The sequence below is a fragment of the Pelobates fuscus genome, chromosome 6 (assembly GCF_036172605.1).
Source record: "Pelobates fuscus isolate aPelFus1 chromosome 6, aPelFus1.pri, whole genome shotgun sequence".
Lineage (NCBI taxonomy): Eukaryota > Metazoa > Chordata > Amphibia > Anura > Pelobatidae > Pelobates > Pelobates fuscus.
In genome coordinates this window covers 188279392-188305363 of record NC_086322.1, presented here as the reverse complement: position 1 = coordinate 188305363, position 25972 = coordinate 188279392, and the positions used below count along the sequence as shown (strand labels likewise).

At 42.6% G+C, this 25972-nt stretch overlaps 1 protein-coding gene across 1 annotated transcript in view; it reads right to left on the bottom strand.

The window, feature by feature from the left end:
• LOC134614614 (NADP-dependent alcohol dehydrogenase-like) overlaps positions 1-20076 on the bottom strand; it is a 51192-nt gene extending 31116 nt beyond the window's left edge. Inside the window, exons 1-2 of the mRNA XM_063458591.1 lie at positions 19969-20076; positions 18662-18763 (exon numbers count right to left, since the gene is read on the bottom strand). Of these exons, the coding sequence (XP_063314661.1) occupies positions 18662-18763; positions 19969-19986 (120 nt within the window). The 5' untranslated portion in view covers positions 19987-20076. The remainder of the gene's footprint in view (positions 1-18661; positions 18764-19968) is intronic.
• Between the last annotated feature and the right edge of the window lie 5896 nt (positions 20077-25972).

Below are 25972 nucleotides of genomic sequence, written 5' to 3'. Positions count from 1 at the left end.
CAATCCAACTAGACAATGATCCCAAAAAACTTCAGATTTCACCAAGGCTTGGTTGCAGAAGAAGTCCTGGAACATTCTACAGTAGCCATTACAGTCATCTTGAACCACAAGAATATATCTGGTGGGATTTGAAGAAGGTGGTTGCATCACGCACACCCAGGAATATCACTTAACTGGAGGTCATTGCTAATGAATAGTGGGCTAAGATTCCTCAGGAATGCTGCCAGAAGTTGGTGTTAACAGCAAAAAGGTGGTCTACTAAGTACTGAAGATTATTGCTGTTACGGACCGTTTCAGCATAAAAGGGGAAAAATCAGTTTAGGCGATAATCCCCTTTTCACAAAAAGGCACAGCTACGGTAAAAGCACCAAAACTCACGAATTTGGATTTAGGCGAATGCATCAAACTCCCGAACTGTATACCAGGGAATAAGATAGCACTCCAAGCTGGAACCTCACGAATAGCTGCTAACAGACGAACAGGAAAAGCAGACATCAGCTTACACTTCTAGCAATCAATCTTCCAGCAGCATACAGTGAATCCCCCCAAGAACGAGACAAGGCTCCGTGTTGAGGGTCAAGCAGTGGTCTGTTTATTCAGGGCTACCTGCCCCTGTATTTATGCAGGTCTCCCACCTGGTGGACACTCCCCTAGGGGACCAGATGGAAGACTGAAACAGCAGACAGACATGTATCAGATTAGTACATACAGCCACAATACCTTCCCACCATGCATCTTGGTTTCCTCCTCTCTGCCCTGGAGATAATTAATGAAGTAATTCAATTATCTCACAGGACAAAGGCCAGACTCCATTATGCACATGGTGACACAGAAACAGACTATCACTTTAAAATACATACAGACACATTTTATACACAAAACATAGACATGTTACATATCCCCAGATAGCTCAGGTCTGGGTGCACATTATTAGGTGAATGGCACCCAGACCACACAAATACATTTTAATTGCCATGGAGCCAAAGTCTTTAATTATACAAACAGGCTCCATGGCAGGCTATCTGGGTTACTACAGTTCACATAGATTGTGATAGAAATTCAAAGTCCCGAATAAGAACCAGGGGGCTGGAGGCTCAGCGGTGCCTGCACGCAAAAGTGTCCGCTTATAGTGCAGGAAAGCCGGGCAGACAAGCGCTGGCTGCCCGGGGAGCTCCAGAACACCGCCATCGTGTGGCGGCTAGGTGTAAACGCGACCACCCAGTAACAATCAATTAAGCTGCGGTTAACCGCAGCTACTGGGTGGTCAATTGCCGGCACACGCTTGTTAAGCCGCGGTTAACCGCGGCTTCAGGGAGTTCAATAGGAGGCACACGCCAGCTTCTGGGTGGCCCCTTAACAACGCTGGCCGGCTTCCCACGGCTCTGGGGAGGCTGAAAAGAAGCTGATTGTTCGGTAGATAGAACGGCTGTGCAGAAAGGGAAAAATAAACCTTTCTGCACAGTAAAATTAACACTTTAGCTGCCGGTCTATAGTCCAGAGGCAGCAGGCGGGCAACCAGGCTCCTCCAATACAATGTGGCGAGATTGGTTTCGTCACAATTGCCATGATGGGGTTAAATAATACTGAGACTGGAGAAGTCAATATGAGTTTTGAACTTTGAAAATGTCCAGTAAACCAATATAAAAAGGGTATTTCTGTTTGGGGAACAAATTATCCACATTTTGTGTGGCTAATTTGGGTTTCATAACCACTAGTACATTCAGAATCCCCCCCCCCAAAAAAAAATAAAAAATCAGCATTGAAGCACTGATGTAATCTATGGTGTATTTGAACTATGGGATTCTTTTGGTAAATGGCACACATTTGTTAGGACAACAACTATGGAGTTATTCACTACCCTGACCCTGTATTTATTAATGTTAAATCCGTCCATTCTAAAGTCCAGTAATATGTTTTAGTATTTCTGGTTTATAATTACGTAATTAGTTAATGTAGCGGTTACCCTGATGAGTAGAGGGATTTCCACTGCCAGAGGGCATCCTTCTCCCGAGTGTAAGGGGTATTACAGCATTCCCAGTATTCATCCAAGTAGAGAAGATGTTACAAGAACTAGCAAAAAAACAGCAATATAAACACCACAATATCAGTGAAATGTAGTGCGATATCAAGTATAAAATTACTTAACTTAAAAGACAATATACATCCTCCCAAGATCGTCATCCACAAAGAACGACCTTTACAGTATATAGAAAACCACAAACAAAAGCAGAATGCGGCTGGGTAAATCTATAGAGAGAACATAAAAGGAAAAAATAGTGTGATGCAGTGTGCACAAGAACTAGTGTGATAGCTTTATAGCAGTTTCTCCCAATAAGAGACAAGACTCTAGATTGAGGGTAAAGTAAGAACTGAAGTTTAATGGAGGCACAATGCCTCTTATGCAGGTTTCCCAACAAGGCTGACACCCAGGTGGATCTTGTTGGGCACAAGGACACAGAGTGAACAACCAATACAAACATGCTTTTACATAGAGACACCCCCATACAAGATACAGAATCCCTCCCCTCTGCTTAGGAGATAATTGAGTTAATTTACTGTATCAACTCAATTATCTCCAAACAAATTTTTGAAAACACCCCAAAACATAGGTGAAACTCATAAAACATACATCCCCTGATAGCCCCGATCTGGAGGAACAACATACTGAAAAATCACCCAGATCGGAACACTCCGGCAGACCCAGTTTGATCTTTTTCAGTCAACTGGAGGATGTCTGGACTTTTGGTTATGTATGGAGTTCTGTCTATCGGGAAAACCCATCAGCGTTGCCGTTTAGCTTACCGGGGCAATACTGTATGTTAAAATTATAGGGTTGAAGCGCTAAGCTCCATCTCAGCAATTGTCCATTGTCTCCTGTGAACTGGTTAAGCCACACCAATGGGTTGTGGTCCGTTATCATTGTGAATTCTTGCCCGTATAAGTATGGGGTGAGCTTTTTCAGGGTCCACACCAAAGCCAAGCACTCTTTTTCCACTGCCGCATAGCTCACTTCCTGTGGTAGTAAGTTTCAACTGATGTATGCGACAGGGTGCTCTCCTCCATCCTCTCTAACTTTGCTTAGGACTGCCCCCAGTCTGAACATGGAAGCATCTGTGTGGACAATAAAGCGTTTGTTAGGGACTGGGGCAGCCAAGACAAAGGCAGTGTCACAGGCGGGAGACCACAGGACTTGTCGTTGTAAATTCTTTTTCGTAAGGTCAGTCAAGGGTTTGGCTAGGGCGCTGTAGTCTGGTACAAACCGTCTATAATACCTGGCTGTCCCTGGGAAGGCCAGGACTTCGGTCATGGTCTGAGGTATGAGCCAGTTAGCAATCGATTCGACCTTGGCTGGCTCTTGTCGCTGCTTCCCACACCGCACCCGGTGTCCCTTCTGCCATGCCTAGATGACATTTGTCTGGTTTCAGAGTCAGGCTGACGGCCTGAATCTGATCCAGTACTGTCCCTACGTGCCTCAAGTGCTCCTCCCAAGACTCGCTACAGATCGCAATGTCGTCCAGGTATGCACAGGCGAAATCCTTGAAGCCATCAAGGAGTCTATCCACCAAGCATTGGAAAGTGGCTGGGGCGTTTTTCATCCCAAATGGCATGACTCTAAATTAGTACAAGCCAAACGGGGTGACAAAGGCCGACTTGGGGATAGCTTCCTCGGCCAGGGGGATCTGCCAATATCCCTTGCAGAGGTCAATGGTGGTCAGATACCGTCCCCTGGCGATGCGATCTAGTAACTCATTTACTTTGGGCATCGGGTAGGCATCCGTCACTGTCTTGTCATTTAACCGCCGATACTCCACGCAGAACTGGGTGGTCCCGTCTTTCTTTGGTACCAGGACTACTGGGGATACTCAGGGACTATCGGAGGGTTCAATGACTCCTTGTCACGTATTCATCTGCATATAAAAATGTGATTAATGGAATTTACTGTTTAGACAGGAAAAGTTGTGCCAAACAATATTACTGTCTTGACAGGAAAAGTTGTGCCGAGCAGCAATCAAATCCACAGGAGGGTTTGTGCTGAGCAGCAATTATGTAAATGGTAACCTTTGGGGTCAAAGGCCGATTACAGCCTATCAGATCCAGAGGAGGGGTATTTAGGCCCAGTTCTCATCCTGCTCAGTGCCCTGTCATGGTTTCGCTTGTGGTGGTCCGAAAGCGCGTTATTAATTCTGGTAATTCAGGTTATTTGACTTTGGCATTGTTTTTGACTTCGCTGTTTTCTGGCATCCCTGACCCCTGTCTTTTCCTTATCATTGTGTCTCTTTCTGTATCCCTTGACCTCGGCTATTCCTGACTATTCTTTGGTACGTTAGTCCGGCCATTCTAAGGTCCGGGATACGTTACCTATCAGTCCTCTGTGTTACACAATTCTACGTGCTGGTTCATACTGTAATCGTGACATTACGACATGGTCATAGATCCTGTAAAATTGTGTAAGCACATAGCTGCTGGCGAAAGGAGACTAGAGGAGAATGATCACAGCATGGATCAATTTGCCCAGGCTTTCAGTATGCTTCTTACTTATACAGCGCATCTGCAACCTGCGGCTGCTCCTACTGTCTCACCTCTGCCTCATGTACCTCCGCCCATAGTATACAAGGCACCAACTATCTCTCTATTTCCTCCTCTGCATTTTGATGGTAATTTCCAAGAATGCTGGGGATTCCTTAACCAAGAAGAGTATCATTTTGAGGCCTCACAGGGATCTTTTCCCACAGACAGGGCTAAAATTGGTTACCTGATGAATCAATTAAAAGGTAAAGCTTTAGCTTGGGCCAAGCCATTATGGGAGAATAATAGAAGTGTGGCACACAATTACCAGGAGTTTATTACGGAATAAAAATTTACGTTTGAACATTTAGGCAGAGAGGATGACGCCTTTACTGCCCTGATGCATATCAGACAAGGCAACAGTGGGTCTCTGCATTTAAAAAGGGACTATCTGAAACTATGCTTGATGAGATTGCCGCAAAAGACTTACCCAAAAAGCTTAATGAATTTATCACTTTTGTAATGCAGATTGATAATAGATTGAGAACCAGAGAAGCTACTAGAAACAAGACCAGACACATGAATATGCCTGTAGCACCCCACTTCTTCAAACCTATTGTCCCTGAATTTCCTCTACAGCTCGAACCCGAACCCATGCAGTTGGGGGTCACTAGACTGTCGGAAGCAGAAAGACAATATAGGAGAAAAGAAGGCCTATGTCTATACTGCGGTAGAAAAGGACATATGAGAATCAATTGTCCCATACGTCCGGAAAACTACCACACCTCAAGGGGACAGGTCTTAGGTGTAATGGAAACGCCCTCTGGAAAGGAGAAAAATAGGTTTCTCCTTGATGTTTCTATTGCCTTTGAAAAGAAGAACTTTTCATGCAAAGCCCTGATAGATTCAGGTGCCGCTGGAAACTTCATTGACGTTCAATTTGTTAAAGGTAATACTATACCTATCAAGGAGAAACTATAACCCCTAGCTGTTGAAGCTATTGATGGGAGACCACTCTCACAACCATTAATAACGCATGAAACCTTACCCATTGATATTTCCATTGGTGCCTTACATAAGGAAGAGATTACATTTCTGGTTATTGCATCCCCTTCCTGTCCGATCATATTAGGCTTTCCATGGCTTATCAAGCATAACCCTCATATTGACTGGGCTAATGGGGAAATATTAGAATGGCGTAAGGATTGCTATGAAAGGTGTATATTGAATGTCGCCAAAAGAGTGGGCACTATTGAATTACTCACTAGTACACCTCAAAACCTGGAAATACCTATACAGTACCAAGAAATTAAGTATTCAGAAAAAGTCAGTCGAATACTCCACCTCCTCACAGACCATATGACTGTTCCATTAATTTACTACCCGGCGCTATGCCACCTAAGGGAGCAGTCTATGCTCTGTCACCTCAGGAGACTAGAGTAATTGAGGAATATATTTAGGATTCATTGAATAAAGGCCACATAGGAAAATCATCCTCGCCTGCTGGGGAAGGATTCTTTTTTGTATCGAAAAAGGACGGTGAGTTGTGCCCATGTATCGATTACAGAGCATTGAACAAAATCACCATTAAGAACACCTACCCCATTCCCCTTATTGCTGAATTATTTGATAGACTCCAAGGCGCTAAAGTGTTTACTAAGCTTGACCTTAGAAGCACTTACAATTTAGTGAGAATCAAGGAAAACCACAAGTGGAAGACTGCATTTAATACCACAAGTGGACACTATGAATATCTAGTGATGCCATTCGGGTTGTGCAACGCTCCAGCGGTTTTCCAAGAGTTCATAAATGATGTACTCAGGGATTACATTTACTCATTTGTCGTGGTCTATCTGGATGATATCCTTATTTATTCTCCTGACATTCAGACTCACCACGATCACGTGAGACAAGTATTACAGACTTTGTTCAAAAATCTACTTTATTGTAAATTAGAAAAATGCATCTTTGACCAATCTGAAGTACAGCTTTTAGGATATAATATCTCTGCCTCAAGGTTTCAGATGGATTCTAAAATGTTGGAATCGGTTCTACAGTGGCCTTTACCCACTGGGTTGAAAGCCATTCAAAGGTTCATTGTTTTTGCCAATTATTACAGAAGGTTTATAAAGGGATTTTCTTCAGTAATAGCCCCCATCACCAATATGACACGCAAGGGGGTTAGCGGTACGATATGGTCTATGGAGGCTATAGAAGCCTTTGAAACTCTCAAACAGTGGTTTGCCTCCGCTGACATATTGATACATCCTGACATCAGTAAACCTTTCATACTGGAGATTAATGCATCAGTGACAGGGGTAGGGGCAGTTCTCTCCCAGAGGGAGAGCCAGGATACTCCGTTGCATCCTTGTGGTTACTTCTCTAGAAAGTTGTCTCCTGCCGAGCACAATTATGATATATGGCCATATTTCTAGCTCTCAAGGAGTGGCAACATCTTTTAGAGGGTTCCAAGGACCCCCTTTTGATCATTACTGATCACAAAAACCTGGCTTACATAGAAGACGCTAAACGATTGTCTTCTAGACAAGCTAGGTGGTCTCTGTTTCTTTCTTGCTTTAATTTTCTTATTACTTATAGACCTGGTTCTAAGAATGTCAAGGCCGACGCCTTATCCAGACAGTTTGATAATGAGTCTATACAAGAGCAAGAAAAGTCCCATATCATTCCCCCGGAATGTGTCATTGCTTCCACTATCCTTTCATTGTCCTCTCTGCTGCTTGGCTCCATCATGGAGGCTCAGTCTGAATATTGTTCGTCTCAGGAGAGATTGTTTGTTCCACTAGGGGAAAGGGTTAATATCATAAAGGTGTTTCACAACCACGTATCTGCCGGCAGCCTGGGTATTAATACGTCCACTTCTTCTATCATGAGATCATTTTGGTGGGATTCCATCAGGAAGGATGTTAAGGAGTATGTGCAGGCCTGTTTTGTTTGTGCGGTTTCTAAAGTTCCCCTAAACTCCCTTGTGGCTTGTTTCAACCTCTTCCCATTCCTGAGGTTCTGTGGTCCCACTTGTCCATGGACTTCATTGTTGAACTTCCTAATTCTAAAGGTTATACCACGATTCTCATGGTTGTGGACCTTTTTTTTTTTTAAAATGGCTCATTTTATTCCTCTCATCCACTCAAGAACTTGCTGTCATCTCAAGACCTGGTACTAATCTTTATACAAGAAATTGTCCATCTGCACGGCATTCCTCAAAATATAGTATCTGACAGAGGTTCTCAGCTTGTGTCTCGGTTTTGGAGGGCCTTCAATAAACAATTAGGGATTGAATTGTCTTTTTCATCCTCTTTCCACCCCAGACCAATGGTACAGCTGAGAGGGCTAACCAGTCCTTGAAATTATATTTGCGTTGTTTCATTAATAGCACTCAAGACAATTGGTCCTAATTACTACAATGGGCCGAGTTTGCTAGGAACAATGCTGACCATGACTCCTCTGGACATAGTCCATTTTTTGTTAATAATGGCCAACATCCTACTGTCCTCCCGGCTGTTTTTTTTGACATGGCTATTCCTGCTTTGGATGACCGTCTTGCTTCTATTCGTGATACCTGGGTCAAAGTTCACTCCACACTGGGGACTGCTGCTGACCGTTTTAAGCATTATGCTGATAAACGACGAGGTGCCAACCCTTTTTACCAGGTGGGTGAGAGGGTTTGGTTATCATCATGCAATATCAGGCTTAAAGTCCCTAGCATGAAATTTGCTCCCAGGTTCATTGGGCCTTTTCGTGTCCTTAGACGACTCAATCCTGTTTCATACTCCCTGGCCCTTCCGACCTTATTGAAAATTCCTAACACATTTCATGTCTCCTTACTCAAACCTCTTATTTGCAATAAGTATACTGTCCCTAGTGTCCCTCCTCCTCCCTTGGTTGTTTCTGGACAGGAAGAGTATGAGGTCTCTTCCACAATGGTTTCCAGGTTTTCTTGGGGCACTTTGCAGTATTTGGTGGATTGGAAAGGTTATGAACAGGCCGATCATTCTTGGGTTCTGGCATCTGATATACATGCTGGCCGCAAGATTCACTATTTTCACACCAAATTTCCTCTCAAGCCTGGTCCTGCCCGCCCGGTGGGCGTTCTTCAGGTAGAAACGTATTAGGAATGGCAGATGGATTACTGAAGGATCTAGGAGACTTAGAGTTGTGGATAAAAGGCATGTTGCACAGTTTGTTGCTCTACATAATTCATTTTCTGCACTTTCAGAGTGTAATGGTGTTATGGAGACCGGCACTGAGGGTAGTGGTGTTGTGGAGACAGGCTTGGAGACTATGGTTGTTGTTGTTGGGGGATTCTATCATAAGAAGTGTGGAGCTGGACAATGGTGGTCTTGTGAGATGTCTTCCCGGACCTACTACTCACAGAGACAGGAGACATATTTGTAATATTGTTAAGCAAGCAAAGCAGGAAGAGGAATTGGATATACCTGTCCATCTAGGGACAAATGACTTGGCTTGCAATGAGGTTTCAGAGGTAAAGGAATTTTTTAGTGTTTTTGCCAATGATATACGGCAGGTTGCTTCCACACTGTCATTCTCTGAAGTTCTGCTAGTGCATAACACTCAGAACGATAGGCGGATGTGTATTAGGGACTTTAACTTGTCGCTTGGTAAATGGTGTTGGGAGCAAGGATTTGGCTTTATTTCTCATGGTAGCGCTGTTTGGAATGGAAATAAACTGTACAAAAAGATGGTTTGCATCTTTCTCAAAAGGGAACAAATGTTCTCAGTGAGCAGTTCAGAGGTTTTGCTAGGATGTATTTAAACTAGGAGGGGGGGGGGGGGGCAAAAGAAAAACACCAAACCAATTGCCCCCCCAAAAAAGGACAGACGGTGCCTGTAGCAAGTGTGTTAAAAAAATGATAAGCTTAGAGTCATGTCTACAAATGCTCGCAATTTAGGGAATAAGATCCACGAACTTGTGGCAATAATGGCAACTGATAATGTAGATTTAGTCGCTGTTACAGAGACATGGTATAATGAGAAAAATGACTGGGACATAGCAATACCAGGGTACTCTTTATATAGAAAAGACAGGGAAGGCAGGAAAGGGGGAGGGGTGGCCCTGTATGTGAAGGATAGCATACAATCTAGCCTAATAAAAGTTAGTGAGGGGAACATAGAGTCCATTTGGGTTACATTACAATTTGGTAATCACACAGTAACTTGTGTAGGTGTGATTTATAGGCTCCCAGGACAAATAGAAGAGTTAGATAATCTACTAGTTGAGGAAATAGCTAAAATTACAATAAAGGGGGAAGTTATCATCATGGGTGACTTTAATCTTCCTGATGTGAATTGAAAAAACAAAATAGCTGCTTGTGCCAGGAGCACACATATTCTAAACTCCCTACTGGGATTGTCTCTAAAACAAGTCGTTGAGGAGTCAACCTGTAAAGAGGCCATACTAGATTTAGTGTTAACAAATTGAGATTTGGTATCAGATATTTCTGATGGTGAAAGTTTAGGATCCAGTGATCATCAGTCAGTGTGGTTTAATTTAAGAACAGTGACTGAGTCACACCACACAAAAACAAGAAGTTTTAGACTTTAGAACAACTGACTTATCTAAAATTAGAATATGTGTAAAGGAGTCATTATCAGACTGGAGCAATTTGAATGCAGTCCAAGAGAAATGGGATTATTTAAAAGTTGCACTGCTGAAGGCAACAGAAAATTGCATTAGGCTTGTCAGTAAAAGTAAAAAATTCAAGAAACCACTGTGGTACTCCGCAGATGTGGCAAAAATAGTAAAAAAAAAACAAAAAGTTAGCATTTAGTAATTATAAAAAAAAAACAGAGTGAGTAAAAGAGGCTAAGCAAGTAGCACAGTCCGTAAAAAAGGGATAACATTTTTTTTAGATACATAAATGAAAAAAGGAAAGTAAAACAAGGATTAGTTAGATTAAAAACAAAAGAAGGAAGGCATGTAGAAGAGGATAAAGGTCTAGCTGACTGCCTTAATGAATATTTGTGTACAGTATTTACAGAAGAAAATGAAGGAAAGGGGCCTCAGTTAGGAAAAAAGGACAAATGAGTAATTTGTTACATGTGAGGATACAGAGGAAGCGGTTCTATTTCAACTGTCAAAAGTAAATTAAATAAGTCAATGGGACCTGATGGAATACACCCAAAGTTATTAAAGGAGCTTAGTGGTGTACTAGCAAAACCATTAACAGATTTATTTAACCAATCATTGTTAACAGGAGTAGTCCCAGAAGATTGGAAGTTAGTGAATGTTGTGCCCATTCACAAGAAAGGTAGTTATGAGGAATCGGGGAACTATAGGTCAGTAAGCCTTACTTCAGTAGTGGGGAAAGTAATGTAAACCATGTTAAAGGATAGGATTGTTTAACATCTTAAATTACATGGATTTCAAGATCAGAGACAACATGGGTTTACTTCAGGGAGATCATGCCAAACTAATGTTATTGATTTTTTTTTATTAAGTAACTAAAATAATAGAACAAAAGAAAAGGCATAGGAGGTGGAAAAAATCCACCACCAATGACCAAGGGGGGGTTACAGGAGGTATTAAAGGGGCCTAACCCCGGATACAATAATCAAAAGAAAAGAGAGTGGAAAGGGAAGATCCCCTAGCACATAGCAAATGGGAACTCAATTTCCACAGGGCAAATACCTCCTAGGTACAATGTCACATCAGTTCGGGTAGATAAACCTTTATTCAAAAAAAATATATATAAATAAATAATAAGAAAATAACACCAGAATATTGTGTAGGATAGGTGAAAACTAGCACCTAATAAAACGCTTGGGAATAGCCTATAGGTCGCCTTAGATATATTATATATAGTGGGAGCAACTAAAATAGTGGAGTATTGAATACAATTAAAGGTAAACACCTGATGGCATCCCTTGGAGAATATAGTATAAATAAATAAATAGGTGACCAAAAAAATAATAAGGTCTCAAAATAATAAAAGGAAGGAAAAATATCATTTAAAATGGCAGTGGTGATGGTATCAAAGGTGAATGAGGCAGCGAATCACAGGGCTAGGTCCTGGTGAGCCTAAAAAAGACAGCATATAGGTTAACCTAAAATATACCACTCCCCCCAAAAAAAAGGCATCTGTAAATAATAAGGGAACTAGTCCTCTTGTAATTAATGAAATAGAGTCAATTGGGGAGTGAGAAGAGGTAGCAGAACGTAGGAAAAAAGCCAGGACCTGAATCACCCTAAACTGACTGTCTACAAAGAGACCACTGCTAACTGCTGCTTCGAGGCAGCCTGTCCAAATCCCTCCATACTAAAGAGAAAGGACGCACAAATCGCGTCCAGGCAGCCCAAGTGAACAAGTAACAAAATAATAAACGGAGTAAAGTTTAGTGAAAAATCATAGCGTCGGCTATAGGCAGCTCGACGCGCGTTTCGGCGTATTAAGAACGCCTTTGTCAAGAGCAATTTGCTAATTCAAACAAGCCCGCTTAAAAAGGAGCATGAGTCCGCCCCTCTGCTGAGACCCGCCAATAAGATTGCGCGGAGTCCGGAGATTGACACATCATACCTCCAGTGCTTGGACCAATCGTGGGCGGTGGGCGGGGTAGTGTCACGTCCGTACTGACATAGAGCGAGTACGAAGAGAGAGGAGGGACAATCTAGATGACTGCGAGGTTAAAGTTACAGAAACTTGAAAAGCCATGTGTAACATTGTAATAAGTCAGAACAAGATACTGGCTATAACGATCAATATGAAACATTTGCATTAAGTAGTGGTCTATTCACAATTAATGTAACGTTATACAGTAAAAAATTATACAAGAACATCCACAATAAATGCAGGTGTAGATTAAAGAGACCCACAGAGTAGATAGTAATGGGTCTTAAAATGGAATACCAAGCAGTCAAAAAACCCATTCGAAAATGAGAATCTAATTTGAACTAGCCAAAATGAATGAAAAAAGAGAATCTTACCATATAATGTGTACTAAGAGTGATCACACAAATAATTAAATGAAAAGTTAGACCGATAGGAGAGACAGATATTCGTTATTATTTTTATTATTTTCGAATAATAAGATGCAATAGGACAGTGGTATAAAGCGTCTAGAGGTCAGATGTAGGGGGAGAAGGAGAAGCCTTCATTTAAACCTTTTGGGTTTAGTGTGTTTAGTTTGTAGATCCACCTACATTCTCTTTGATGTAAAATTTTGTCCAAGTCACCACGTCTTTGTTCACGTCTGACAAGTTCCAGGCCGCAGAAACGGATATCTTTAGAAGACCCCCCATGTTGTTCCTTAAGATGTCTTGAGATGGAAGTATCAAGACGGTTTTTGGGGGATCTAACTTGTTCTTTGATACGTTCTTTAAAGGGCCGGAATGTTTTACCAACATACATTAACTTGCAGCTACAGGTAAGTAGGTATACTACCCCTGTAGAGTTGCAGTTAAAAAATGGGTAATTTTGAAGGATTGTTTACCTTCACTGTCGCTTACTGTTTTAGAGTCTCTGAGAATATACCTGCAGGCAACACATCTGCCGCAGGTGAAAGAGCCTGTAGGGATACTACGGCCAAGCCAGGTGGTGAGGCGAGGTTGTTTGATAGAAAAGTGGCTGGGTACCAGAATGTCACGAAGATTCTTACCACGCCGAGCCGTGATAGTGACCTGTGGACCTAGGACTTTGTTAAGGTGAGTATCTTTCAAAAGTATCGGCCAGAATTTTTGAATAGAATGTTTCACTTCATCCCAGCCAGTATCGAATGTGCCAATCATCCTAATGGTTTTATTGTCACTTTGATGTAAAGCTGGGGAGTCTGCCAAGAGGTCAGATCTGTCTGATGTCAGCGCTCTAGAATAAGCTCTCTTGAGGCATTTATTTGGGTCACCTTTCTCTCTGAACTGTTGTCTCAGGACTTTAGCTTTGATTTGAAAATCCATAGTGTCAGTACAATTTCGTCGTAGTCTAAGGTATTGGCCAGTAGGAATACCCTGTTTAAGAGGTCTAGGATGGAAGCTGTCCCATTTGAGAAGGGAATTTGTTGCAGAGGGTTTCCTAAAAAGAGTGGTTCTAAGACAGCCATCTTGGGAGACTGAAATTGTGAGGTCCAAAAAGTTTAGAGAGGACCACCCGAATTCAGCAGTGAATCTGAGGTTATCGTCATTGAAATTAAGGAGTGTCACAAAGTTGTCAAAGTTGTCACAAAACTTTGACAACTTTGTGACACTCCTTAATTTCAATGACGATAACCTCAGATTCACTGCTGAATTCGGGGGGTCCTCTCTAAACTTTTTGGACCTCACAATTTCAGTCTCCCAAGATGGCTGTCTCAGAACCACTCTTTTTAGGAAACCCTCTGCAACAAATTCCCTTCTCAAATGGGACAGCTTCCATCCTAGACCTCTTAAACAGGGTATTCCTACTGGCCCAATACCTTAGACTACGACGAAATTGTACTGACACTAAGGATTTTCAAATCAAAGCTAAAGTCCTGAGACAACAGTTCAGAGAGAAAGGTTACCCAAATAAATGCCTCAAGAGAGCTTATTCTAGAGCGCTGACATCAGACAGATCTGACCTCTTGGCAGACTCCCCAGCTTTACATCAAAGTGACAATAAAACCATTAGGATGATTGGCACATTCGATACTGGCTGGGATGAAGTGAAACATTCTATTCAAAAATTCTGGCCGATACTTTTGAAAGATACTCACCTTAACAAAGTCCTAGGTCCACAGGTCACTATCACGGCTCGGCGTGGTAAGAATCTTCGTGACATTCTGGTACCCAGCCACTTTTCTATCAAACAACCTCGCCTCACCACCTGGCTTGGCCGTAGTATCCCTACAGGCTCTTTCACCTGCGGCAGATGTGTTGCCTGCAGGTATATTCTCAGAGACTCTAAAACAGTAAGCGACAGTGAAGGTAAACAATCCTTCAAAATTACCCATTGTTTTAACTGCAACTCTACAGGGGTAGTATACCTACTTACCTGTAGCTGCAAGTTAATGTATGTTGGTAAAACATTCCGGCCCTTTAAAGAACGTATCAAAGAACACGTTAGATCCCCCAAAAAACGTCTTGATACTCCCATCTCAAGACATCTTAAGGAACAACATGGGGGGTCTTCTAAAGATATCCATTTCTGCGGCCTGGAACTTGTCAGACGTGAACAAAGACGTGGTGACTTTGACAAAATTTTACGTCAAAGAGAATGTAGGTGGATCTACAAACTAAACACACTAAACCCAAAAGGTTTAAATGAAGGCTTCTCCTTCTCCCCGTACATCTGACCTCTAGACGCTTTACACCACTGTCCTATTGCATCTTATTATTCGAAAATAATAAAAATAATAACGAATATCTGTCTCTCCTATCGGTCTAACTTTTCATTTAATTATTTGTGTGATCACTCTTAGTACACATTATATGGTAAGATTCTCTTTTTTCATTCATTTTGGCTAGTTCAAATTAGATTCTCATTTTCGAATGGGTTTTTTGACTGCTTGGTATTCCATTTTAAGACCCATTACTATCTATTCTGTGGGTCTCTTTAATCTACACCTGCATTTATTGTGGATGTTCTTGTATCATTTTTTACTGTATAACGTTACTTTAATTGTGAATAGACCACTACTTAATGCAAATGTTTCATATTGATCGTTATAGCCAGTATCTTGTTCTGACTTATTACAATGTTACACATGGCTTTTCAAGTTTCTGTAACTTTAACCTCGCAGTCATCTAGATTGTCCCTCCTCTCTCTTCGTACTCGCTCTATGTCAGTACGGACGTGACACTACCCCGCCCACCGCCCACGATTGGTCCAAGCACTGGAGGTATGATGTGTCAATCTCCGGACTCCGCGCAATCTTTTAGGCGGGTCTCAGCAGAGGGGCGGACTCATGCTCCTTTTTAAGCGGGCTTGTTTGAATTAGCAGATTGCTCTTGACAAAGGCGTTCTTAATACGCCGAAACGCGCGTCGAGTTGCCTATAGCCGACGCTATGATTTTTCACTAAACTTTACTCCGTTTATTATTTTGTTACTTGTTCACTTGGGCTGCCTGGACACGATTTGTGCGTCCTTTCTCTTTAGTATGGAGGGATTTGGACAGGCTGCCTCGAAGCAGCAGTTAGCAGTGGTCTCTTTGTAGACAGTCAGTTTAGGGTGATTCAGGTCCTGGCTTTTTTCCTACGTTCTGCTACCTCTTCTCACTCCCCAATTGGCTCTATTTCATTAATTACAAGAGGACTAGTTCCCTTATTATTTACAGATGCCTTTTTTGGGGGGGGGAGTGGTATATTTTAGGTTAACCTATATGCTGTCTTTTTTAGGCTCACCAGGACCTAGCCCTGTGATTCGCTGCCTCATTCACCTTTGATACCATCACCACTGCCATTTTAAATGATATTTTTCCTTCCTTTTATTATTTTGAGACCTTATTATTTTTTTGGTCACCTATTTATTTATTTATACTATATTCTCCAAGGGATGCCATCTAGTGTTTACCTTTAATTGTATTCAATACTCCACTATTTTAGTTGCTCCCACTATATATAATATATCTAAGGCGACCTATAGGCTATGCCCAAGCGTTTTATTAGGTGCTAGTTTTCACCTATCCTACACAATATTCTGGTGTTATTTTCTTATTATTTATTTATATATATATTTTTTGAATAAAGGTTTATCTACCCGAACTGATGTGACATTGTACCTAGGAGGTATTTGCCCAGTGGAAATTGAGTTCCCATTTGCTATATGCTAGGGGATCTTCCCTTTCCACTCTCTTTTCTTTTAACTAAAATAATAGATCAGGGTGGTGCAGTAGACATTGCATACCTAGATTTCAGTAAGGCTTTTGACACTGTTGCACATAGAAGGCTTATCAATAAACTGCAATCTTTAAGTTTGGATTCCAATATTGATCCAATATTGATGAATTGGTATGACAGTGGCTGAGTGACAGGCAACAGAGGGTGTAGTCAATAGAGCATATTCGATACATGGGCTATACCAGTGGAGTACCTCAGGGATCTGTACTTGGATCCATTATCTTTAATATTTTTTATTAGTGATATTGCAGAAGGTCTTGATGGTAAGGTAGGTCTTTTACTGATGATACTAAGATATGTAACAGGTTTGATGCCCCAGGAGGGATAAGCCAAATGGCAAATGATTTAGGTAAACTAGAAAGATGGTCAGAGTTGTGGCAACTAACAATTAATGTGGATAAGTGCAAGGTAATGCATATTGGATGTAAAAACCCAAGGGCAGAGTACAAAATATTTGATAGAGTCCTAACTTCAACATCTGAGGAAAGGGATTTAGGGGTAATTATTTCAGATGACTTAAAGGTAGGAAGACAGTGTAATAGAGCAGCATGAAATGCTAGCAGAATGCTTGGTTGTATAGGCAGAGTATTATTATTATTATTGCCATTTATATAGCGCCAACAGATTCTGTAGCGCTTTACAATATTATGAGAGGGTGGGTGTAACTATAAATAGGACAATAACAACAAAACTTACAGGAACAATAGGTTGAAGAGGACCCTGCTCAAACGAGCTTACAGCCTATAGGAGGTGGGGTATATGCACGAGTTGGCTGTACAGGTGCGAGCAGCGGTCAGGAGGTGGTCACAGGCAGAGCGGAGGGAACGAGCAGGGGCATACCTATGGATCAGTGAAGAGATAAGAGGGGCAAGAATTGTTCAGTGCTTTAAATGTATGGGTTAGCACTTTGAATTGGCTCCTATAGGATACAGGGAGCCAATGTAAGGACTGGCAGAGGGGTGAGGTGTGAGAGGACCGACTAGAGAGGAAAATCAGTCTAGCTGCAGCATTCATTACATTCTGTACAATGGCATGAGTATGTCCCTCTTTCTATTAGCAATAGAAAGAGGGAATTGCTCTTGCCATTGTACAGAACACTGGTGAGACCTCACTTGGAGTATGGTACGCAGTACTGGAGACCGTATCTCCAGAAGGATATTGATACTTTAGAGAGAGTTCAGAGAAGGGCTTCTAAAATGGTTAATGGATTGCAGATTAAAACTTACAAGGAAAGGTTAAAGGATCTTAACATGTATAGCTTGGAGGAAAGACGAGACGGGGGGATATAATAGAAACATTTAAATACATAAAGGGAATCAACACAGTAAAGGAGGAGACTATTTAAAAGAATAAAAACTACCACAACAAGAGGACAGTCTTAAATTAGAGGGGCAAAGGTTTAAAAATAATATCTGGAAGTATTATTTTACTGAGAGGATAGTGGATGGAATAGCCTTCCAGCTGAAGTGGCAGAGGTTAACACAGTAAAGGAGTTTAAGCATGCGTGGGATAGGCATAAGGCTATCCTAACTATAAGATAAGCCAGGGACTAATAAAAGTATTTAGAAAATGTGGCAGACTAGATGGGCTGAATGGTTCATATCTGCCGTCACATTCTATGTTTCTACTAAACAGTTAATTTCAATTATTTTCTTTACTGTTATTCCTTATATTTTTGTTCATCTACAGATTGGAAAATCACAGTATATATTATTGCCCGTCACTATATCTATTTGGTGGGTCTATCCCTCTTTACATAGCTTAATTGAATGCAAATGTTGTTATTGTGAAAACTATAACAACTAAATAAGATTTCACTTATGTTTCTGTTTTCTGAGAAGTTACATAAGTTATGATGCTCTTGGTAACACCTTATTCTCTGTATTCTGTACCAACACCTCAATAAAAAAAAAAGATAATTAAAAGACAAGAAAAATATACTCAAAATGAATTTGGCCTCCAGTAAGGAAAAATATACCTGTCCTGGCACTCGAAGGATTAATGCTATGCTTTACCTGTACCATTTCACAAGTACATTCCTCAGTAAACCTAATTTTTAAGAAAAATAATATTATGTTTATCAGGCTGCTTACAACACCAACATGCATTGTTTGAGTTTGAAACTTGTGCTGGGATTTTTATTAAAATATTGCAACAATAATTGCATAACAGGTCAAGCAATACATATTCCATACCAAAATGAACACACATTTAGAGTTGCTTTTATTTAAAAAAAAAAAAAAAAGTAGTAGTTTCTTGATAAATGTGATCTGTGTGGTCATTTGGTCATAACTGCATTCATACAATCATGCTTTTGGTTACATGTCAAGTACCTTTATTCTGACTTCATGGGATTTTGGAGGAGCAACCTCGATTTCCTCAATGCTGAGAGGTTTATGTGGTTCCCAGGCAACAGCTGCCCTACATTTTATAATCTGTAAAAATCCAAAATACTTTGTTAACAAAACCGGCCTAATGTTTATGAAACATGTAAAAAAACAAAACAACTTAATAATAGAATGCATTAACTTAACAGTGTGCAGGAAAGCCAATTTGTCAGTCAAGTATAATTATATTCATGCATATTAACTTCTCAAAATTATTTTTTAAAATCCAATAGTGAGATTTATAGAGGGTGTGAACAAAATGCAAAACGTATCCATGAGTATATTACATTTACGATATATGTGCTGGGTTGCAACATGCAGTTCCCTTACTGATGGTATACTAAACCAAGTCATTATGAATTATTTATGAATATCTTCTCTTCCCATTATTGTCAAACATTGCCTTATAGTTTTAATTTCATATCCTAGTTAGTTAAAATATAAAATAGGCTTAAAATCATTCATGTTTTGTATTGACTATACACCAAACTGTAGTAAAAAAAATAAAAAATAAAAAATACCACATTTCTAAATGTAAGCAACAATAGTTAATTTGGAAAAAGTATTAGCTATAGTCACAGTTTAGCTATTTTTTTTTACCTAAATCTCACAATTTGGATTTCAATTTACAACCATTCAGTATTTAGTGAATACACCTTTCTGTATTTTTCTATAAGCGTATCTCAACAGCTAACTAGGCAATAGTTCAGTGTATAACCAAGCTAAAGAACTTTTTTGAGTTTTTGTATTTGACCTAATTTTTGAAAATGTCATTTTCAACTCACCACATTTCACCCACAAAAATGTTCCTATGTTATACAAGTCATGTGTGTCATATTTAAAATAAACCAATAGATCTGCTTATTTGCTTAAAAGATATGCAGGAACACAAAACAATGAACATTTAAAAAAAAGGAAAATGTTATTAAATAATTTAACAGTTTAAAATAAAACATTTTTTTGCAGTTTTATTATACCTTTAGGTTAGATCAAATGATAGGAAACATTGTGAACGTATCAAGTAACATTGCCAAAATAGCAAGTAACACAATTATTTGTAATATACTGCATGTCTCAGTCTATATAAAGCAAATATTGATCAGCAGCTCCTTCACACAAATCTGACATATACACAAAGCAAATGAATGTACAAATACTCTGCAATTACACTCAGAACTTACAGTACGGTACATCATGTTACAAGATTAATAAACATTAATTATCTCTCTAATGTATATTCAAAATGATAATACTTTTCCTGTGGTAGCCATCTCAGACACAGCTCTTTCGCAGGCAGGGTTTGTCGTGCTGTCCGTCTGCACTGAATGTCTTTAAAATCTGTGTGTTCTCCGGTACTGTGCCCTGTGATTAATACAATTTAAACAAATATTTGAATTCGAATATTTGTTAATGCTGAATAGTGCAGCCTAGCGTTCAAGAGTAAACAAACTCTTTAAATTAGTCCCCTATCTGATATGTAAATTACATAAATTATCTACTGCATAAGTAATAAGACCCACCTTTCTCTGGCATTTTTGAGACACTCAAAATCCTTAAGTAATTACGATGTAAATATGATCTGACCTCATTAGTTTTATTTAATGCACAAGTAGAGTGCCTAAAAAAGACAGTACTGGTTCAATTTAATTTTTGTATATTCAAGTTATTCGCTAAAGTCCGATTGGCTCCTTATGGAACAGGGCAAAACCATCTATCTGCATACAGGGCCATTTAGACTGCAACATCTGAGCAGTGTGCCACCCACCCCATGTGTTCCCTATTAAGGGTTATTAAATGTGTAAGGATTTTGAAAAATACCCCTCTCCGTCTTATTAGAGATTTTACCTTTAGTCAGGGGCGGACTGAGAATCCTTAGGGCCCCCGGGCAAAATAAATCAAGGGCCCCCTTACAGGCCCCACCCATACTCCGCAGCAAGCGCCACCCATGTCCCGCCTCCATGCACCGCCTCCAGCCACACCCTACACAATCTTTAGACACAAGGAACAAAAGTGCAATAATCCCTTCGAGGCCCCAGTAGAGACTACAATTGAGGGCTAATGGGCCATGGAAGGGGGTCTTTCTAGCAGAGGCTATCTCAGTGTCCTTTAGAGAGTGTGTTAGAAAGAATTTCCTCCAGGTCCCATTAGAGACTACAATGGAGTCTAATGGGGCCTGGAGGGGGGTCTCTCCAACACTCTGGTTCCTATTCACAATATAGCAACACAACATAGCTCGCTGATACCTAGGCCAAGTTGGCTCCTCTTACCTTAATTACTGTTGCTGGCTGGCAGTCTGTGGGCTTGCTGGAAGGCTGTGGGCTTACTGGCTGCGGCTGGCAGGTTGTGGGCTTGCTGGCTACTGCCGGCAGGCTGTGGGCTTGCTGGCTGCGGCTGGCAGGCTGTTGGCTTGCTGGCTGCGGCTGGCAGGCTGTGGCTTGCTGGCTGGCAGGCTGTGGCTTGCTGGCTGCGGTTGGCAGGCTGTAGGCTTGCTGGCTGTAAGCCTATCTGGTGGCCTGTGGGCTGGCTGGCTGGCTACTGGCCAGCCTCTGGGCTGGCTGGCCGGCCTGTGGGCTGGCTGGCTGGCTGGCCGGCTGGCCGGCCTGTGGGCTGGCTGGCTACTGGCCAGCCTGTGGGCTGGCTGGCCGGCCTATGGGCTGGCTGGCTGGCTGGCTGGCCGGCCTGTGGGCTGGCTGGCTTGCTGGCTACTGGGGCACTTGTAGATTATTTAAAGAAATAATCCATGCACAATAACCACTACTGCTCTGTGTTGTCGTTATGGTGCCAGGAGGGCCGGGCCCCCCTTTCAGAGTAAGTAGTCACACCGTTTAAGAACAGTTTGACAACTTACCTGGGGTCTGCTGGGATATGAGGCTGTAGTAGGGTATAGGAGCAGTGGTGCAATGTGTAAGGGGTGCAGTGTGTGTGAAAGGTTCAGTGTGTGTGAGGGGGTGTAGTGTGTGAATGTGTAGGGTGTGTGGGGCAATGTGTGTATGAGGGGGCTGTGTATGTGTGGGGCAATGTTAGTATGGGGGCTGTGTGTATATGGGTGGGCAGTGTATGCGTGTGTGTGTGTGAGGCAATGTGTGTAAATGTGTATGGTGTGTGTGGGTGTATGGGGGGCAGTGTGTGAATGTGTATGGTGTGTGGGGGCAGTGTGTTTATGGGGCTAGAGTTCACTCTCACCACTGCGACCACCAGGAATCCCTGGTGATCACAGTGTTGAGAGTGAACTCTAGCCCGTAGCTCTAGGGCTAGAGTTTACTCTCGCAAGAGCCATAACGTTGCCGTGGTAACCGCGGCAACGATCTGTGCTCGCGCAAGAAGGACCCAGAGGAGCTGAGACCTCTCTTCCTCCCCACGGTGCCTGCGGACAGTGGAGGGGGCAATTGCCCTCCTCTTACTCCCCCCTCCCCCTCTTCTTACCCCCCTTCTTACTCCCCCCTCTTCTTACTCCCCCCTCACTCTCTTCTTACCCCTTCTTACTCTCCCCTCCCCTTCTTCTTACTCCCACCTCTTCTTACTCCTCCCTCTTCTTACTCCCCTCCCCCTCTTCTTACCCCCCTTCCCCTCTTCTTACCCCCCTCCCCTCTCTTCTTACTCCCCCCTACCCCCTCTTCTTACTCCCCTCCCCCTCTTCTTACCTCCCTCCCCCCTCTTCTTACTCCCCCCTTCCTCTTTTTACTCCCCCCTTCCTCTTTTTACTCCCCCCTCCCCCTCTTCTTACCCCCTCTTCTTACCCCCTCCCCCTCTTCTTACCCCCCTTCCCCTCTTCTTACCCCCCTCCCCTCTCTTCTTACTCCCCCCTACCCCCTCTTCTTACTCCCCTCCCCCTCTTCTTACCTCCCTCCCCCCTCTTCTTACTCCCCCCTTCCTCTTCTTACTCCCCCCTTCCTCTTTTTACTCCCCCCTCCCCCTCTTCTTACCCCCCTCTTCTTGCCCCCTCCCCCTCTTCATACTCCCACCTCTTCTTACTCTTCCCTCCCCCCTCTTCTAACTCCCCATTCCTCTTTTTACTCCCCCCTCCCTCTCTTCTTACCCCCCCACCCCCTCTTCTTACTCCCCCCTCTTCTTACCCCCTCCCCCCTCTTCTTACTCTTCCATCCCCCCTCTTCTACTCCCCCTCCCCCTCTTCTTACTCCTCCCTCCCCCTCTTCTTACTCCCCATTCCTCTTTTTACTCCTCCCTCCCCCTCCTTACTCCTCCCCCTCTTCTTACCCCCTTCTTACTCCCCCCTCTCTTCTTACTCCCCCTCCTCTCTTCTTACCCCCTCCCTCTCTTCTTACCCCCCTTCCTCTCTCTTCTTACCCCCCTCCCTCTCTCTTCTTACCCCCTCCCTTTCTCTTCTTACCCCCTCCCTCTTTCTTCTTACCCCCCCTCCTCCCTCTTTCTTCTTACCCCCCCTCTTTCTTCTCACACCCCCTCCCTCTTTCTTCTCACCCCCCCTCTTTCTTCTCACCCCCCTCTTTCTTCTAACCCCTCCCTCTTTCTTCTCACCCCCCCTCTTTCTTCTCACCCCCTCTTTCTTCTCACCCCCCTCTTTCTTCTCACCCCCCCTCTTTCTTCTCACCCCCTCTTTCTTTTCACCCCCTCTTTCTTCTCACCCCCCCCTCTTTCTTCCCACCCCCTCCCTCTTTCTTCTCACCCCCTCTTTCTTCTCACCCCCTCCCTCTTTCTTCTCACCCCCCCCTCTTTCTTCTCACCACCCCTCCTCCCTCTTTCTTCTCACCCCCCTCCTCCCTCCCTCTTTCTTCTCACCCCCTCCTCCCTCCCTCTTTCTTCTCACCCCCTCTTTCTTCTCACCCCCCCTTCTCACCCCCTCCCTCTTTCTTCTCACCCACCCTTCTCACCCCCCTCCCTCTTCTCACCCCCCCTCCCTCTTTCTTCTCACCCCCCCTCCCTCTTTCTTCTCACCCCCCTCCTCCCTCCCTCCCTCTTTCTTCTCCCCTTCCCTCCCCTGTAGCGTGGCCGAGCTGCTGTGTGGTCCGCGGTGCCCGGCCGGAGTGATAGGAAGGTGCACACTGAGCACCTTCCTATCACTCCGGCCGGGCACCGCGGACCGCACAGCAGCTCGGCCACGCTACAGGGGAGGGGAAGGGAGGTGAGAAGCTGCAGCCGCCTGAGGCTCTTAAGAGAGCGCTCAGGCGGCTGCAGCATTCAAAGGGGCGGCCGGGCCCCCTGATGGCGGGCCCCCCTCCCGGCCAGGCCCTCGGACCATGTCCGAAGTGCCCGACCGGTCAGTCCCCCCTGCCTTTAGTTGAAGGAAGAAAGGCAAATTGTTAGTGTAGGACTCACCCAAGAATATTTTCCTTCATGTGGTAGGTGAGCTTACACTTAAAAGGCCATTGGAGTGATACTAAAAAGACTCCAGTTATTTAAATGTGCGTAGGGATGTGGAATAGTGCGCAAGTACTGTTTTTCTTTTCTTTTTCTTTTTTTATTTTAATTACTAGCGTGGAGAATTATGGGTTTTATTGTGCCCTTTATTAGGGTCTGAAGATAATAAAAATGATAAAGCAGTATTATTACTATTATTAGGGCACTTTATTATTGTGGGGGCAGTGGCTTGGGGACCCGGGTGAAGTTAGGGAAAGCTATTATTTGGGTTGTGGACAATGGCATTCCTACCCCCCTTCCCCCCCAACCATATTTTATATTTTCTAATTAAAGTTAGAATAGCTCCCACCTGATGCCCACAGGTTTTTTTTTTTTTTTTTAGTTTTTCAAGTTTAAACATATAGGAGCCATGCCTCCACTCTGCATGGCAGGTGGTACACTATAGTAATATGGGTGACTTAACCCCCACAAGATTTCACAGGATTTTTTTTAAATTTAACACCACACAATTAACCCTCACACAGCTAAGGGTTTTTAATTTATTTGCCTGCTGTCTGCTGCAAATGGTACTTCAAATTACCAATTCTGCAAGAGAATGATAATTTGTGAATATGCATCCTGCTGGATGCTTTCAATTTATGTTCGACTGCTATGCGCTCATTGGTAATTGTCCATTCCTGTGCTTTATATTGGTTCACATGTGGATGTTCCTGACACTGTTGAGTGGTGGAGGCTTCAAAATCCCAATACAAGTCTGGAGATAAGTGATACTTGCCTGTCAGAGTGCTCTAAATGGTTGGTGTATAAGCCAACAAATCAGTGTGCTCTGACTAAGACTGTATAGTATGGGAGAGCCCATATAAAACTCCTGGTCTTGGCCTTACACAGTCCCCACTGGACCCCAGGGAAGGCACCCACACTGCTAAGTATACACAGAGTTGTAAAAGAAGCCTCACCATCATTTAAATAATACAACCAGCCCACGCACAAACACACATTCCCCACAAAAACAACACAACTTACAATCTACATACACGCACACAACCCCATAAGCAGCCTCTCATATGCAATATACCATGCAGCCCCATACATACACACCAGACACACAATGTAACATATTATCCACGCACACAATTACATAAGAGCCCCCCCCCCACACACAACCTACAGTCATAGGTATCATGCACAATACCACACACTACTCATGAATGTATACTATACAACATAACAGCCCACATAAGACCAAATACAACGCTACAAAGCAGCTGCAGCACCCATAAATAATACAAGCAGAATACAGCAACATACATAGCTCAATTTAAAATAATAGGGACTTCAAAATCTTGTATTGGCACAGTGTTGCTAAAAGGTTGTCTATCTCTGTTCTAGATTTTGCAAAATAGCCTCTGAATTTCCAAATAGCAGAAATCTGGAGATGAATTATGGAAATACGTAACCCAATTCTCTGATTCAATAGAATTGGCCATTGTTTACCCTCAGATTTACATTATTGAGTAATTCTAATACATGCACTTTTCATGTGGGCAGTGTGTGTTTTCATCCAAATCTCAAGTGACATATCAAAGTTCCAGGACTTGGGATGCAAAGATTGGGCCAGGAATTTCAGTGCGCAAACATATTTGTTTTCCAGGCATGTTCTATAGTGTGCAATAGACTAATAGGGATTTGAACACTGTTCTGCAATTCTCCCAGGCCAGTAAAGTGTTAAGACTCCTATCTAATCTAATGAAAAGGCAGGTTGAAAACATGAACATTCATGCAATAGCTTTGGAAGCAAATTGAAAAGTACGTTTACATTTAGGTGTGGTGCACTTTGCTTTGAATGTGCCAGGAATGATTTGTTTGAAAACAAATTTATAAGTATATCTTTCACTAAGGGAACATTGGAGGGGCTAGCCAAAA